Source organism: Alexandromys fortis, unplaced genomic scaffold (assembly GCF_014885135.2).
Source record: "Alexandromys fortis isolate MF-2015 unplaced genomic scaffold, M_Fortis_MF-2015_v1.1 scaffold_118, whole genome shotgun sequence".
In the NCBI taxonomy this organism is placed as follows: Eukaryota; Metazoa; Chordata; class Mammalia; order Rodentia; family Cricetidae; genus Alexandromys; species Alexandromys fortis.
In genome coordinates this window covers 42,313-59,992 of record NW_026068010.1, presented here as the reverse complement: position 1 = coordinate 59,992, position 17,680 = coordinate 42,313, and the positions used below count along the sequence as shown (strand labels likewise).

At 45.2% G+C, this 17,680-nt stretch overlaps 1 protein-coding gene across 3 annotated transcripts in view; it reads left to right on the top strand.

Moving 5' to 3' along the window:
- Wasf3 (WASP family member 3) overlaps positions 1 to 17,680 on the top strand; it is a 96,938-nt gene that overhangs the window by 74,928 nt on the left and 4,330 nt on the right. For 2 of the 3 annotated variants that reach the window (XM_050161956.1, XM_050161957.1), the window contains exons 4-9: positions 1,194 to 1,328; positions 3,248 to 3,401; positions 6,088 to 6,205; positions 10,085 to 10,260; positions 14,815 to 15,081; positions 16,240 to 16,604. In XM_050161956.1, the coding sequence (XP_050017913.1) occupies positions 1,194 to 1,328; positions 3,248 to 3,401; positions 6,088 to 6,205; positions 10,085 to 10,260; positions 14,815 to 15,081; positions 16,240 to 16,604 (1,215 nt within the window). Of the gene's footprint in view, positions 1 to 1,193; positions 1,329 to 3,247; positions 3,402 to 6,087; positions 6,206 to 10,084; positions 10,261 to 13,855; positions 14,023 to 14,814; positions 15,082 to 16,239; positions 16,605 to 17,680 lie in introns of all 3 variants that reach the window. The other variant, XM_050161959.1, reaches the window with a different exon arrangement.

Genomic DNA, 17,680 nt, shown 5'->3' with positions numbered 1-17,680 from the left:
CCCCCACCCCCATACCTACCCACACGCACCTCCACCCACACACACCTACACATTCCCCCCCCCACATACTCACACTCATCCCACACAGCCAGCTCCACACACCCACACCCACACTCATCACCAGTTAGAACCAAGTGTTCTCATGCACAAGTCTATGAAGATCATTTCCCTTTCAAACACCACAGTCTTCTTGCATCAGTCAGACCGTCTTCCCGGAGTGTTCAGATTCTCTTCTGTCTGGTGGATAGAGACTCAATAGAAAACGACAGTCAGCAGAAGTGCACTGAGTGCTCAGTCACTAAGCTTTTGTAGGAGTAAAAAATAGCGATGGAATTTGGAGATTGAAGGTGAGGAAATACATCTTTCCAGAAATGTTAAATAGATTTTAAGAAAAGGAGGGGCTGGGCAGTGGTGGTGCACTCCTTTAATCCCAGCACTCAGGAGGCAGAGGCAAAGGCATGTGGATCTCTGAGTTCAAGGCCAGCCTGGTCTATGAATGGAGTTCCAGGACAGCCAAAACTGTTATACAGAGAAAGTCTGTCTTAAAAAACCAAAACAACAACAACAACAAAAGAAAACAAAAAAGGAGAAACCCAGACATGGTAGCGAATGCTAATAATCCCAGCTCCAGGGAGCCTGAGCCAAGGGGATATGGCCAACCTGGGCTACATAGTGAGACTCTGTCTATACTATGTCTAGCACCCATAAGAAAGTAGAGATGAGCTCAGCTAGAGGCTTTAAACCGAAATGTTAGATGCCGATATTAGAGCATTTGAGACTTAGCACTGCATTTCCATGTGTTCAGAGAATATAATATCACCAGAGGCATCAAGCACAAGGCAAGATAATCAATGCCATGTTTTTGATGACATTCTGCGTTCATGGGCCAAGGTGATCTCTTGCATTCCATTGATCAGTAAAAGGAAAGCTTCATTCGTGAAGTAATATTTCTGTTTTGTTTAAAATGGGAACTTAGTTTTTTCCTTTAGAGAAGTTTCATTTAGTGGTAACAACTTGAGGGACAGCTTGGGCAGCCAGGAAGACGCTGTGCTGTCTGGAATATTTTACTGTTATAAAGGCCTTGGACCATGACACTTGCTTTGATATGCATTTGGACAAGCCCTGTGTGGTGGTGGCAGCGAGCCTGCATCGCAGCTCCTCAGCAGGTGCCTCTTCTCCCTTCTCGACTCTAGGCAAACATGCAGAAGACATATTTGGTGAGTTGTTTAATGAGGCTAACAACTTCTACATCAGAGCAAATTCTCTTCAAGACAGAATTGATCGCCTTGCTGTCAAAGTCACGCAGCTGGACTCCACAGTGGAGGAGGGTAGGTAATTGCATGGAAGCCGCGAGCTGCACACCATGTCGGCACGACAGTAGCAATTAACAACTTCAGTGTGATTTCTGCGCTTCCCTTTGCCGAGCACACTGCCACTTATCTCGTCTCTTCCTAGAAGAATGGGAAGGGAATGCCCCAGAACACTTGGTTAATTAGAGATTTTTTTTAAAAAAAGAGTCACATCTCATCTGCTTCATATGCCATGCTCTTGTTTTTAAAAGTTGCAGATGTTACATTTGGATTCAATAATAATAAATAGTCTCAGGATGGCCTCATTTTAACTGAGTTTTGAAGTTTTATTTACTGATTAAAAAATAAAATTTTAATAGCTACTTGGTCTGTTTGGGTAAGGACTTCATAGTATCTTTTAAAGAAGATTTATTTTGCTGGGCAATGGTGGCGCATTCCTTTAATCCTAGCACTTGGGAGGCAGAGACAGGTGGATCTCTGTGAGTTTGAGGCCAGCCTGGTCTACATTGTGAGTTCCAGGACAGGCTCCAAAGCTACAGAGAAACCCTGTCTCAAAAACAGAACAACAACAACAGAAAGGATTTATTTTATTTTTTAATTACATGTCTTTCTGTATGTGTGTGGATAAGTGTGGATATCTGTGGAGCCCAGAAGAGGGCATCACAGCCCCAGAGCTGGAGTCCCAGGCAGTTGTGAGCCACCCAGTGTAGGCGCTAGGGACTAAACTAAGGTCCCTGCAAAAGCACTAAGTGCTCTTGTCCGCTGTGCTGGCTCTCCGGCCTCAGTGTCTTTATCTTCGTCATCCACTTTGCAGATGTGTGGCACTGTTGGGTTTAGGTTGTCTTTCTTGCTGGGTTTGTTTTTTGGCTCGTAGAATTGCAGGCTCATGATAAACTCTACACTGGAAAAGATGACTGGTTTAAATGCTAGAAGTTTCAGGGAATGTGTCATTTCTTTGAACTCCTTTCCTGGCACAGTTTTACTATATTGTTTGCATTGGCATGAATATTAACATTGCAGAGACCTTTTCCTAAAAGCTAAGGAATCTGGGTCCTTTCTCTAGGCTGTCACTTTATTGGTGATGTCACAAGTTATAGTTTTGACGACCTAGTGGGAGGGCAGATGGGACCAGCTTGGACACCTAAAAGTTGTCAAAGTTGGATGAGTTAAATGCAGTGTAAAAGTTGTAAAAATATGCAAGAAGGCTTCCACATCCAATCAGCTGAGGGCTTACTTAGCTTAACTTGTTTCCCAGATCGAAGCGCTGTTGTGTGGGTCAGAGGTGGAAAACCTTCAGGGTCTCTGTTCCCCTCAATGTGAGAGTAGGCTGTTCCCATCTGTGTATTGTTCTGTGCAGGTATTGTGCTGATCCTGGTCCTAATGGTTTCTCCTAAGATACCCAGAGCTGTGCATGCTGCCTGCTGTACACATCGGTTAGCTGGGTGGTGTCTGAGAAGTGCTACTTAAACAACAGCAGCAAAGAGATCCCCTGGTCCAGTGAACTATCTCTTGTTACAAAGGAAGCAAAGCTGTAATTTGACCTCATGTCCTAGAGAAATCTTATTCTTTAGAGGGAGGAAAGGGTGTTCTATTTATGCAAGGTTTTAAAGGCACAACAAAAACTGTCATTTCGGGAGTAGAGCAATGACTCATTGGTTAAGAGTCTCCTGTGCTCTTGCAGAGGACCTGGTTCTCAGCAAACCACATTGGAAGGCTCACAACTGCCTATGACTCAAGTTCCAGGGGATCCAGTGCCCTCTTCTGGCCTTCGCTGGCACTGCACACATCCCTCAGGCACATGTAAAATAAAGTGTTTCCAAAAAGCCAATATTGGGTCATTCTGGGAGGTGTTTCTGATTCTGAGTCAATAATGATGCTTATTTCTAAACAGAAAATACTTCTCCGTAACTCAGCCTGGGGGACTTTTCTCTCCACAGTCTCACTACAGGATATCAACATGAAGAAAGCGTTCAAAAGCTCTACCATCCAAGACCAGCAGGTGGTCTCTAAGAACAGCATTCCCAACCCTGTTGCTGACATTTACAACCAGAGCGACAAGCCTCCACCCCTGAACATTCTCACACCGTACAGGTACGGCTCCCTCCTGGTTTCCCCACACCTTTGCAGTGGAGGCGGCTGGATGCTTCGACAGAGGCAGAAACATGCCGATGTGCTGGGTGGGGCCACCTTGGGGGCTCCTTTGGGTTAAAAAGAACATTTTGAGAACAGTTAACTGCTGCGTCCCTACCCAGTGAAGTGAGCCATGGCTACAGAAGTGTTGGAGTGTGAGTTCTGACATCCGCACTCAGACACGGAGATCTTCAGTGGAAGTGGCACTTCGTGCTACGTACCAGGTGTGGCTATGCCATGCCTTATGCTCCAAGTTCGCTGGAGAGAAACGGCACGGTTCGTTTATAACATGGTGAAATCCTTGTCCCAGCCCTTCGTCACCACACAGACAGCTGCTGTCCTGCTGTTGCTGCGGTGGTCGGGCATATCAGGGATAGACTCCGAGAGGCAAAGAGTAGAAAAGCAACAGGGCAGCCTTCACAGGAAGAGGCCGCCTGCCTGCACACGCTCTTAGCAAGCCCCGAGTGTCACTCCCGTCACCATGGTGTTTTCTTCTCATGCATCCTGTCACCACCTTTGGACCTTTTTTTCTCATTCTTACCGTCTCCTTGTCCCCCACGGCAAACCTTGTCCCTGTGTGGATCTCACTTCCCCGGCACCTGCGGGGCACAGATGGGAGCCAATCGTGTTCACTTCCAGAGTCAGGGCTGCAACTGAGTGACTGTGGTGGCCACGGAGAAGCCTGTGTGTTCCTTGTCTGTGGTTGCCATCCTGACATTCCTACTACAGGGCCTTTTGGTCCTCCTCAAAAGGGCCCAGGCTCTTGGTCTGGTTTGGAGTAGCCTCAGTAGAAAAATTGGGAGTGTCACCTTTTCTTTCTGCAGGACAGAGAGATTCTTTCAGACAAATGGGCACATACCCTGGAAATGGGAGCTGGGCAGTGTCCTGTAGCACGAATAATAAAATCCCAGAGACAGATATTGGGGTTCAACCTGAGGATCAGAAAAACAAAGCAGCTAAGCTACTAGAGAGCTCTTACCTCCTTGAAATCTTCAGACTGAAAGAGAGCAAGTTCCTGTCTCATCCCGCCTTATATTCCTCTCTAGTGCTGGGGTTAATCACCACCCAGCCTCTAAGGCTAACTATTGGGATTAAAGGTGTGTGCCACCACTGCCTGGCCTGTTTGACTAACTGTGTGGCTGTTTTGTGTTTTGTTCTTCATGCAAGCTTTATATATTAAAATACAAGTAAAATATCACTATGGTATTCCTCACTTCACTGGGACAAGTGTGCTTTCCTAGCATTTAGAACACACATACTTAAAACTAAGATGTGTCCCATTAGAAACCTCTCTCCTGCCCACCCTTTTTTCCCACTTAATTGGTTTCTCTCTCTCTCTCTCTCTCTCTCTCTCTGTCTCTCTCTCTCTCTCTCGTTCCTTTATTTGGCTGTAAATTTTCTCCTATCTATGTATATTTAACTGACTTTGCATCTCCTATGGTCCCATATAACTTAGTGGAATATTGATATATAGAGTAAATATACTGCTTTAATTTTGTTTTGTTGATGTTTTGGTTTGGTTTGATTTTGTCTTTTTAAGACAGGATTTCTCTTTGTAGCCCCTGGCTGTTCTAGAACTAGCTCTGTAGATCAGGCTGGCCTTGAACTTACAGAGATCCATGCGTGGCTGCCTCCTGAATTCTGGGATTAAGTACATGCACCATCACCATCTTGCCCTCCTGATTTAATTTTGAACATAGTGTCCACATTACATCATGACTATTCCAAACATTTTTGAAATAGTTTATTAATTCTTATATTTTTATTCTGAGAGCAATGGGAAACATTGTTAAAAGATTCAGTTTTAATTTTTGATTCTATATCTGTCTGTGTGTATGGACCCAATAGTACAGTATCATCAGAGGCTGGAAGAGGGGGGTGGAGTTAAGGCAGTTGTGGTCCACCTGGCATGGGTGCTGAGACCTGAGCTCAGGTCCTCTGGAAGAGAAGGTGGAGCTTGTGACTGCTGAGCCATCTCTCTAGCCCCTTGAGCAGTGTTGTTGATTCCTATTATAACCTTAATTCATAATGGCTATGTTATTACTGGTTAAATAAGGAAGTAGTTTTTATATGACTTAAAATATTATTTAGACTATAGTAATCATAGCAGCGCTTGAAACTGACATAGCCACAGGGAGTGAAGTTTCTTGAAAATACATTGTGTTTCGGTCGCATCCATATACCACAAACATTTTGCCTTCTTTACCAATTGGTGCGGAGTAAACCTGAATTGATAAAAGGGGACAAAGCACTTACTAGTTTTTATCGTAACTATGTTGAAGTTCCCAGTAGAAGTTAGTGTACACCAAGCATCCAGCTGCCTCTATGTGTAGCTTACTGTTGGAGTAAACTGAATAGGTCCTTTAGTTCATGAGCTATTGAAACTGGGTATTTCTGAGTTGTGCAGAATTTTCACAGAGGACTTGCACCTAGTTAGCTCTCAGTTTCGAAGATTGTAGAGTTAATTGCTTTTGTGCCTGTTTCCATGTTTTTCCAAATAGGGAGTTTAGCGTATAATACATAAGGTGGTTAGGGTGCCAGATGCCTCATGTAGGCATTAGGATCCAAAGTGTTAAATTTAATGTCACCGCCTATGAAGGCCGCTAGTGATCTTTCTTGCTCTGACTTTGAATGCATTGGTCCATAGGGATGACAAGAAGGATGGGCTGAAGTTCTACACGGATCCCTCTTACTTCTTTGACCTTTGGAAAGAAAAGATGCTGCAGGACACAGAAGACAAGAGGAAGGAGAAGCGACGTCAGAAGGTACGTGGCTCTGTGGATGCACTCATCAGTGTGCATACGGGTCCTTTGCTCAGATAGTTGAGGGATGACATCTAGGCTCGGGTTTGCTCAGGGGGCCCCCTTTTCACATGACAATCCTGACATTTTAGCACAGCAAGGCTATTTTGAAATAAATATGGCAGGATTTGTTCTGCAGCACTTGTATGCTTCTAACAAAAGAAGCAAAGAACTCTTCAGTTTGGTTTCTCACCATGTTTTGTCACTCCTGTCCCTTTGCTCCCTCGGAGCTTCATAGAACAGTCACTGCTCCTGTCAGGCATTGGGGACTTTGTCTTACTCACATTCATGTTGTTGGGGTGCCACCTCACTGTGACTGACGACTTGGTGAGGCATTTGAGAGAGATTGGGAAGCGTGGGTGAGCTGTGCTTTCAGAGATATTTTCTAGAAATGAACCTCCCGTTGAGGAGTGGGGAGGTGGACGACGAGAGAAATGCAAACCAGCACAATCAGAAACATACCATCTTGGAAGGACAAGGTGACTCATTCAGGTTCAGGGACTTCCACTTTGAAGCTTGCCCCCTTAGGATGGAGAGTTTAGATTTTTTATATAAACTGTGCTCAGAAATCAACACCCTATGCCAACATGGGGAGGCAGAAGCAGGCAGATTTCTATAACCTCAAGACCAGCCTGGTCTATGTAACAGATTCTGGGCCAGCCAGGGCTGCATACTGAGACCTTTTCTCAAAAAGAAAAGCACCAAACACAAACCAGAAAAACAAGAACAAACAATAATAATACAATATTGCTGGGTGGTGGTGGTGCTCACCTTTAATCCCAGCACTTGGGAGGCAGAGGCAGGTGGATTTTGTGAGTTCCAGGCCAGCCTGGTCTACATAGCTAGTTCCAGGACAGCCAGGGATACACAGAGAAACTCTGTCTTGAAAAATTAACAAAAACCAAACAAACAAAAAATATAATAACAAAACAACCACCCGGCTTGCTTGACAAATACTGAATCACATTGGAAGAAATACTTAGCTTACTGTGGGGTAGTCTTGAGGTTTGAAGCATTTAGATGTATTGACCTAATTGGAGTAAGAGTTGAAGATGAATAAGAACTTGAGGTTTGGAAATAGAATTTTTTTTTGTTTGTTTTTTTGAGACAGGGTTTCTCTGTAGCTTTGGAGCCTGACCTGGAACTAGTTCTTGTAGACTAGGCTTACCTCAGACTCACAGAGATCCGCCTGTCTCTGCCTCCCAAGTGCTGGGATTAAAGGTGTGCACCACCACTGCCTGCCTGGCTGCAAATAGAATTAAAGAACAGGCCAGGCATAGCTCAGCAGCGGAGCACCCGATCATATGCACGGGTCTTGGCTTCACTTCAGAGAGAAGACAAGAGACAAAGAGCGGGTAGAGAGGAGGAGGGTGCCCCAATCCTGAGTCAGGGTTTGTAAGATGGTGTTTGATTACACTCTCTTCTTACACTCATGGTGTGCACAGATGTAACTGGGGAATCTGGGAAGAACTGCTGAGTTTTACAAAGAATTCAAGCGAAGCAGTCATGGAAGAAGAAACATAGTGAAGGGCATTTTTTTTTCTCCAATGCACCACACCTTTCAGTGCCAAACCCAGGACTTTCAGGAGGGCCTTCCAGGGACACTTCCTGCCCTCCTGGAAGGCCTTCCCTTCTTAGGCTCCTTGTCAGGAGAGGGTTTCTCTTCTGAAAATTTTATTTGTTTGTTTGTCTGTTTAATGTTAATAGATGCTTTTCCTGTATGAATTAGTGTTACTTGAGTGTCTGCAGAGGCCAGAAGAAGGTGTCAGATCCCCTGAAACTGGAGTTACAGAAGGTTGTGAGCCATATGTAGGTGCTGGGAATGGGATCCTGGGCTGCTGGAGGAACAGCCAGTGTTCTTAACCCCTGAACCATCTCTCCAGTCCTGAGTATATACTTTCCTGGTCAATAGCCTGTTGAAAGAAAATTCTTTTGTTGTTGCTGTCATATAGTCATTGTTCTTATACTGGTTTCATAAAGATATTGTTCTCTCTCTCTTTGTATGTCAAATAAAATCTAGGATCCATAAATGAGGGAATACATGTGATATTTGTCTTTTGGAGTCAGACTTAATTCACTTAATATCAGAATTTCCAGTTGATGCATTTTCCCGCATTCTCTGTAGCTGAATTCAGTTCGTTGTGCCTGAGTCCGACTTTGTCTTTACCACTCCTCTGCAGACAGTCAACAATTAGCTGTTGTGAGCAATACTGCAGTAAATCTTGGGGAAGAACCATCTCTTTGATAAGCTGACTTAGAGTCCTTTGGGCAAATCCTCGCAATGGGGGAGCCAGTCTGGTTTGGGTTTCAGTGAACTCTATACTGCTTCCCTAGATGCAGGCTTCATTACATCCACGCCCAGAAAGTCTTTATGGTTCACCCCTCTCTCTGTCCTCCCAGGCAGTGCTTTCCTTAGTGAGTGCTGTTCTGGCTGAGTTGAGACAGACTCTGCGTGTAGCTGTCGTCTGGGTTTCCTAAGAAGGTTCTTGCAGGGCCCTTTCTGTGGTCTGTGAATTTGCATATCGTTGAGGGCCAGTGGGGTAGAGCAGTTTTTTCATGTGTTACCTGAATATTACTATTCCTGTATTTCCTTTTTCATCTATAATTCTATTAATTTGTGTCCTGTTTGGATTCTTTCCATTGGTTTGACTAAGCGTCAGTCTTACTTATCTTTTCAAATAACCAACCCTTTCATTGATTTTTTTTAAAACTTCTTTCTTTCTTCCCTGATGTCTGCTATCTCGTGTGTGTTTTGTGTTTACTCTTTGTTTCAGAACCTCTAAACACCTTTGAAAACAATCGACTCTATCTACTGCCTTAAACTGCAGACATTTGGTATACATATAAATATTTAAATATAGGAATGTATAAATATATAATATGTGTGTCTAATATAAAGTTGTGTATAAGATATATCACATTTTAAAATATAGATACATTTATATTTTACCACATTCAATAGAGACACTTGTTTATGCCAGCTTTCAGACTTCCCCTTCCAGAGCACAAGCTCTATGAGGATAGAAACTGTGTGTGTGTGTGTGTGTGTGTGTGTGTGTGTGTTTGTTTGCCATTTGTGTCAGCAGTGCCTGAGTGCTGAGCATGGTCCCTGGGACATGCTTGTGCTTAAGCCACGGTGTGTGGCTTTGTCATTCAGCCAACCTTTATTGAGTGTGTGCTTCCTGTAAAGTTAAAGCAGTGTGGTGAGGTTCATGGGGGGGAGGGGGAGGATACAACCTTTGTTAAGAAAGATCGTAGATGCCCGTGTAAGAAAAAGAACAGATGTGAGCTGTGTAGGTGCACAAAGAGGGTCTCACCTTGCAGGAGGGGCTTGTATGGGACCCCAGTGAGCACTGAATGTGCTTTAGCTGACAAACAGGACTGGTATAAGACTGACTTTGTGTATAAACAGGTAAGTGTTTGTGTGTGTGTGTGTGTGTGTGTGTGTGTGTGTCTGTGCGAGCATGCACATTCATGTAGGGCCTTCAAAGTGTATCAATGAAGAAAATGATTTTTATGAATGGTTTTACCAGATACTTCATATGAGCAATGCAGGTCTAGGTGTGAGCATGTTAAACAGGTCATAACCCTAGCAAGCAAGAGTCCTGTCCTGAAGGCGAAGGTAAGCACTGTAGTGGGCGTGGGAGCCTTTTGTTTCTTTAGAGACCTGCTTTATTTCTGATGGACCTGGTGGGCCCGAGGCATATGCAGTCGGGTATAGCAGTATGAAAATGCCTCTTGCGTGTGCACCAGGCTTGTTTTCTGTGCATTTCACTGCATCTAACCTGCTGTTTTCCTTCCCCTTCTGTCTTGGCATGCTTGCTTTCTTTTCCTGGACATCAGGAGCAAAAACGTGTAGATGGCACCACCCGTGAGGTGAAAAAGGTTAGAAAAGCCAGAAACAGGCGCCAGGAGTGGAATATGATGGCGTATGACAAAGAGCTTAGGCCCGACAACAGGTTGTCTCAGAGTGTGCACCACGGAGCATCCTCCGAGGGATCTCTGTCCCCAGATACTAGGTGTGTGCATGTTATGGACCCCTCTCCCCATGTTTGAGCCCCTGTATTTTGGTTTCTGTGTGCCCCACTTTGTCCTTGAAAATGACACCTATATTTTGCTTTCAAAATAATGCCTTAGGCAGCGCTATTTCAGGTTGGGTGACTTTGCATGCTTTTTCAACTTTCTTAAGTTTGTTCTGGGGTTAATCGGGAAAGTGGAGTTTAAATGTGGATTCTGAACTTGGGTGACTGCCAGTGACTTGAATTTTGCTTAGGTGTCCCTTACTACTTTAATGGAGAATGTTGAATTTCTATTGTTCTTTGTCATCTAACTGTCTATGATCATGGGTTGCTAGTAGGGACCCTGGGAGGCCTTCATTTGAAGAAGACTCAGACACCAAGGGCTTGATGTCTCACTCCAGATAACTCATCTTACATGTTTCATTTCAGGAGGATGTCCTGCCGAGTTTGTTTTTTTTTTTATGAGGTGACAGCTCCTAAGTAAGAATATTTCTTGCAGGTGCAAACGGTGGAGTCATAAGGTCACATTTGTCACTGAGACCCATGGGTGACTGACCAGCCAGTTTTAACTTTGGTTTAATGTCTTGCTTCTGTCTTATTGAATCATTGTGATCCATTTGTGTGGATTTTTAGATTTACAAGTTAGAATTCAAGCCGGGTGCACGCCTCAGTTGGAAGAGTGATCGCCTGGCAGGTGTGAAGCCTGGTGTTTCAGAAGCCTGGCTAGGTGGCACATGCCTCTAATCCTAGTGCTCAGAGGTGGAGGCAGGATGGTCAGAAAATGAGCGTCGTCCTAAGCTACATACCCGAGGCTGTCCTGGGATATTTGAGACTCTATCTTTAAAACAACAACAATAGCAACAACAAACAAACCACCAAGTGTTTATCAAGGACAGTCAAAAATAGCAAGAAATCAAGTCCATACCTTATGCTTGATCTCTTTCCTTTTGGTTCTTTCTTCTTTTCACGATTAACACCTCAGCATTTAGAGCAGTCTCTACCTACCCACGGACTATGTGGGTGCTTGCTAGGAGACCGTTTAGGAGTTTCAGGATGTTTGATACTGCTTCCTACCCAGGCCTCTGAGTTCTGAAAAGGCACACCCCAGGTATTCTTTCTGTATACCTTCTACCTTAAGTATTCAAAGAAATCTGGGAGCTTTGGGTTCTAGCCTCACAACTGAACTTTAGTATCAGTTTATTGATATTATAGTCTGCTCCTAAGGTGAGGGATACAGGGACCCAAGAGTCCTCATTGGCATCAATTTGTTGTTCTGACAAATAGCTTAGTTAGGATTTTAATTTTGTCACACAAAGCACATGCCCATTTTCACTCCATCAGCACTCTAATTTAAACTTGTGTAGATGGGAAACCTGTGGATTTTTTTTAGCTCCTCAGTTGAAGCCTTCTCATCCTACTACCTGAGATGAGATTATTTCATGCCTGACATGATGCTGATGGCCATTGTAATTATTTTATACTTTGCTTGTATGCTCACATAGTCTAGATAAGGTTTATTTCTCGTAGCTTACAAAAACAGAGCTAGGTGGATCATTTTGTCAGAACTTGCTTTTGTCTCATAGTCTTTCCCAAGACTTACTCTTGGCATACATAACTTACCAGCAAAGAGAACACAGTTCATCATTGGGCTTAGACTGAACACCTTGAATTAATTTGGGAAGTTTGGCTTATTTTATTAGACATGTTGCCTTTTCTCTTTTTAAGAACATGCTGATTTGTTTTTTAGTTTTTTGTGTGTATTTGTACGTGACGTTGTGTGTGTGTGTGTGTGTGTGTGTGTGTGTGTGTGTACAGTTCCTGCAGAGGTCAGAATAGGGTGTCAGATCCCCTAGAACTAGAGTTACAGATGGTTTTGAACTGCTGTGTGAATGTGGGAATCAAACCTGGGTCCTCTGCAAGAGCAGCCAGTGTATTTCAAGCTGCTGAGTCGTCCATCACTCCAGCCCTAACCTTATCTTATTGTGGAAGAAAACATACTTATATCTGGATATTACAGAAAGACATTAAAATAAATATCCATCCTGACGTTATCCAGAGAAGCCCATTTGCATTTTGCTGTGTCTGTCTTTAGTCTTTTCCTGCACCTGTGTGTGGGATACAATCTTTACAAAATTGGAATCATGCCGCACATTTTTCATGGACTTCTCTTATTATTATTATTTTTTTGCTTTGTTTTGCTTGTTTATTTGTCTGTTTGACCCAGGGTTTCACTGTATAGCCCTGGGAGCCCTGGAACTGGCTTTGAAGACCTCATACACATAGAGACCCATCTGCCTCAGCCTCCTAAGTGCTGGGATTAAAGGCATGCACCAACATACCTAGCTCTTTGACTTCTTAAAAATATCTTATTTTTAAATATTCTTTTATTTTAAATATTATTTGATAAAAGCATGATTTTTAGTGGTGTATTAAAGATACCAAGGAAAGTTTAATGTCAAGTTTCATGGTGTGCACACAAGACAGTTGTATATACTGTGTTTTTAGCTCAGCCCAGGTGAGCTAAATTCCAGTTCTGCCTTCTTCCTTACAGATTGCTAGGCATGGCTTGTCTCCAACTGTAAATTTCGGATGCACAGTTGATGGAATGTTCCCTGTAGTCAGAAATTAGTGCATCTTCACAGCCTGCCCTAGTTTTTCCCATCCAGTTCTGGGCCATGCTTTAGTGCTGCGGCTCTGCTCAGCTGCCTCTCTGCAAACCCTGGGGATTGATGGGATTCTCCCAGTAGGTGAACAACTTCCTTCCTGCCTCTTTATCTTAACCCACCCGTTCTCTCTGCTGCAACATATGGAGGCTGACCTTGCAGAGCCCCAGGATCACGTCCCTCAGCAGCACATCGGTGGTGTGTCTCCTGGCAACTTCTGCCTGCCCACTTAGTCAGCATCCTCTGAGCCCTCTGCCCCTACAGCCTGCTGGCAAGCCCCTGTTTCCTGGTCCTTCACTCTTCACCTGGTCAGTTCCCTTTACTTCTCCTGTTTTCACCCTTCATCAGAGTCCTGCCCTGTAGAAATCTTATATTTTCCTTTTCCCATCAATTGTGTGTCACCTCTGTCTTTGTCTTGGCTCCTTTTTGCCATTTCTCAAATCTGTTTTCCAAGAATGGAGTTCTCATTTGTACCACAGAACGTGCTGTGTCTCACTGGAGGCATTCCGTGCTGTCCTGGGCGACAGTTTGTTTAGAGAGTGACACAGCAGTCATCTAGTTACTTAGCAGAGTATGGTATCACCAGTGACACTATAGTTTTAGATCCGTTTATACTTTTGCACTGAACCTGAGTACGGGTCAGACAGCCTCTACCTCTAAAATAGTGTAACTCAGTTGCTAGCAGTCGGAAGAGTGGGCCAGACATCGCCATGTGCACATCGCAATCTAGACCACTGCTTACAGAGGAGAGAAATCAGCTGTTAATTCTTATGCTATAGTTAGGGGACGGGGGGAAGGAGTAGATTCTTCTGACTTGGTCTGTACTCCGGTTGGGGGAAGCTACCCACAAAGCCCCAAAGGCAGACATGAGCTTGCATCTTCATTCCTGTTCTCTCTACATCCCCAGTGTATGTTTACCTGTTTCCCTTCAGAGAGAGAAACACAAGCTGAACCCTAACAGGAACCAACAAGTGTATGTGAGAAAAGTCAGAACAAGAAGAGCAGAGTGGGAGAGGAGGAAAATGGGCATTGAATTCATGAGTGACGCAAAGAGACTGGATCAGGCAGGGAGCGCGAAGGAAGACAGGAGGCCCAGAGGGTTTGTTGTTTTGCTTTCTTGGATCCCTAGCCCAAGGTCAAGCCCTGCTTCAGCATCATGAGAGGATGTGCAACCCCTACTGACTGTCCTGTAACGCAGGCGAGAACGTGTGCCTCCTACTAACATGCTTGTGGCTGCTGCTACATATGCTGGTTCTTACCCTCCTCCCATCCAGGCTCTGCAGGATGCCCATCGTCAGCCTCTTTCCGAACTGCTCACTAACTCACTCAAGGTCTCCTTTCCTTTCAGAGCTCTGTTGTGACGGTGTGCTTACAGCCCAGGGAAACTGTCGGTGTTGCTTTTCCTTCTTTGGGTAAAAAATATTCCTGCCATTTAAGACAAGTGCGGCTCACTATTGCATGGTGGACCCCCACTTTCTCTTCTTGCTGTTCTAATTATATGCTCTCATATTTTATTGCCTCTGAAGTTCATCCGAGATATTGTTTGTGAATGAAATGGTGTTTGACATATAGCATTGTCTTCATAAAGAAATACATGGAATGCTGTGACAACAAGGCTCTGCCGGTCCCCGCTTACTGGTCTGACCTATCAAAGCATCAACTCTGAATCCATCTAACACTGGGGCTTGCTGCTAAAATAATTGTGTTGTGCTTAGACGCTCTCATGGGACTGGATCTAGTTGTCCAGCTAAAGGGATAACTTTAACTGTTAAAAGGAATAACTGTCCCATCCTTGTGTACTGACAATGCTGTTACTCATAGATATGCACCTACCTCTTAGGGGACATTTTTAAAACTCCAATTTCTCTCATCCCCTTTCCTCCGAAATCAGGTCGCACACATCCGACGTCACCGATTACTCTTATCCTGCTACTCCCAGCCACTCTTTGCAACCACAGCCGGTGACACCGTCCTGCCCAGCTGGGGACGCACCGCTGCATGGAGCCACAAACCAAGGCGCTGAGCATGAGTACCGACCCTCGTCTGCCTCAGCGAGGCACATGGCTCTAAACAGACCTCAGCAGCCACCGCCCCCACCTCCTCCCCAGGCCCCAGAGGGGTCCCAGGCTTCTACTTCAGTGGCTCCAGCCGACTATGGGTAAATTGCTACTCATGTTTGTTGTTGCTCTTGAATTTGTGTCTTGGTAGACACAAGTTTATCACATAGAATATAGTCAAGAATGATTTGGCTTAGTGTCAGTGTTGACAGAATCTGTGTCAAATAAAATTGAGCCCCACCACTGACCATCTCCCTTCGTAGCCACATCTCAGCTGGACAGTGTGTTTGTGTGTTAAAGGCTAAGGTGCTTATTTGTGAGCCTGCCCACACCTCGAGTTTCTCAGGGAGTGCTGGCCGTAGACAATGAAAACATGGAATGCCGCTCCCCGCCATTCATCCTGTATCCCCCTTTCTCAGCCTCCGGGCTCCTGAAGATTTCTGCCCTACACTTCTTGTTTTCTGCTCTGTGAGTTGAATGCCTCCACTGTGTACAGACCCTTCCTGATCATGTGCGGGTTCACTTGGGCCCCTCCCCTTTATTTTGGTTGGTTATCGTTAGCTCTTTCAGAATTACTTTTTAAAATGCCTTCTAGTTTCTATGCCCAAGAAAGTTGAATATAGCAATGTGTCTTTACCCGAGTGCTGGCCTTGCTTTCCAATTATACCCACAGCCTGAAAAAGGAGAGCACATGGTCTAGGTGTCTCCTATCCTTAGGCCTTGGCTAAGCTGGGATTACTAGAATGTGTTTTAAGGCTGCTCCATCAGGTGCATGGAGAGTCAGTGATTTTGAAAACCATTGCCCTGTCTCTTGGGGTGTTTGACACGCTGCTGGGCACCTTAACCCTAGAGATTCTCATTGGTCTGGGGCAGAGAAGACAGCATCCTCCCAACCCGTCTCCTTGGCCTCAGAGGCCTCCTGAGATAAAGTTAGGAGCTACCCAGCATCTTTGAGATACCCAGGATGGAAAGAGTACTAGTCTTCTACTGCCGTGTATGTCCCTAGCCATCCACGAGAATTGACCATGCTTTTCAAATGGTTGTTTTAGGTGCATTTCAGTGTGTTTTCATTGTCACGATGAATAATGTAAAACTGGAAGGAACTGACACTCAGAGTGGACACATGTACCCCGCAGTGACTGTCCAGCTTGCAGCAGCATGCACTGTCTCTGACAGGATCCCCTCGATAAGCTCTGTTAGAAATAGGAAGGTGTGACCCTCCCTGCTCACTTGGGTGACTGTATTTTATTGTTCCTTAGGGTGCTTCCAGCACAGATAATTGAATACTACAACCCCTCAGGACCACCGCCACCTCCCCCTCCACCCATGATTCCTTCAGCACAAACTGCCTTCGTCAGCCCTCTGCAGATCCCCGCACAGCCCCCGTTCCCCGCCTCAGCTGGTTCCACATACCCCGCTCCTCCTCACCAGCCCTCCACTGGGCTCCTGGCCACAGCACCGCCTCCTCCAGGTCCCCCACCTCCTCCACCTGGCCCTCCTGGCCCCTCTTCTCTTTCATCCTCCCCACTGCATGGTCCCCCTGTCGCTGAGGCAAAGCGCCCAGAACCTACACAGCCACCCATAAGTGATGCAAGAAGTGACCTACTGGCTGCCATCCGGATGGGTAAGTGCACACCCCGTGTCACAGTCTCCCTTTTGGGAGAGACTGCTTTGGGGTTCAGTTGGCTACACTACCCTCAAAAGATAACTGCACATTCTATCCTTTGTTACTTTCTTAATAAGTTGGAATTCTTTTACAGGTAACATGGAAACACATTATAATAAAAAAGTTAAAAGTTCAGGAAAGGTGTACTTGACAAGAAACCAGAAATTAAACATCAAATGATAGATTAAGTAATAGGACCTTTCTCCACTTTGTACCACAAGAATAAAATGGAAGAAAGTGAGCTGCCAGCAATGGGTTCATTGTAAACAAATCTAAGTTTACTCTGGACTCATCAGAGAAGCTCGATGTGCTGAGCCAGTGGCTCTGGCATTTATTCAGCAGCATACAGATTGTGCCAGGCAAAAAACCCAAGTCCCCAACGCAGGGGTGGTGTCATGTTCATCGTGTATACTCAGTAGAGGGAGCCCAGCCCTTGCCTGTTTGACTGCCCCAGGGCCTTCCAGGAAGACCGGTGTCTTCCATAACCAGTTCATCCATAACCAGTCAAAGCCCAGGGTGGCCAAGAAAGCAACAGACTGTGGAATATGCAGGGAGCTGCTTGAGCCTTGGGGACCGTATGGCCTCCTGGTTGCTGTTTGTCTCAGCTGAAAATAAGTGAAAGCAGTTGCTGGACTGCAACCCTAGGAACTGCACTGGTATAATACCCTTGACAGAGCAGAGGTGCAGCTGCCCCTGCCTCTGCGTGAGCTCATCAACCAGGCCAATGTGTGCACATGTGTGTGTGTGCGCGCGTGCATACACACACACACACACACACACACTCACACACTCGCAAACTACTAAAAAATTCCCTCCAAGTACTTTGAACATCATTGATAGACCAGTTTTTTAAGAGATGAAGTTTGTGATCCTACTTCATGTTCTGGCTTTGTGGGAGCCTAGCCAGTTTGGATGTTCACCTTCCTAGACCAGGATGGAGGGGGGAGGACTTTGGACTTTCCACAGGGCAGGGAACCCTGACTGCTCTTCATACTGGAGAGTGAGGGGGAGAGGAGTGGGGGGGAGGGGGAGGG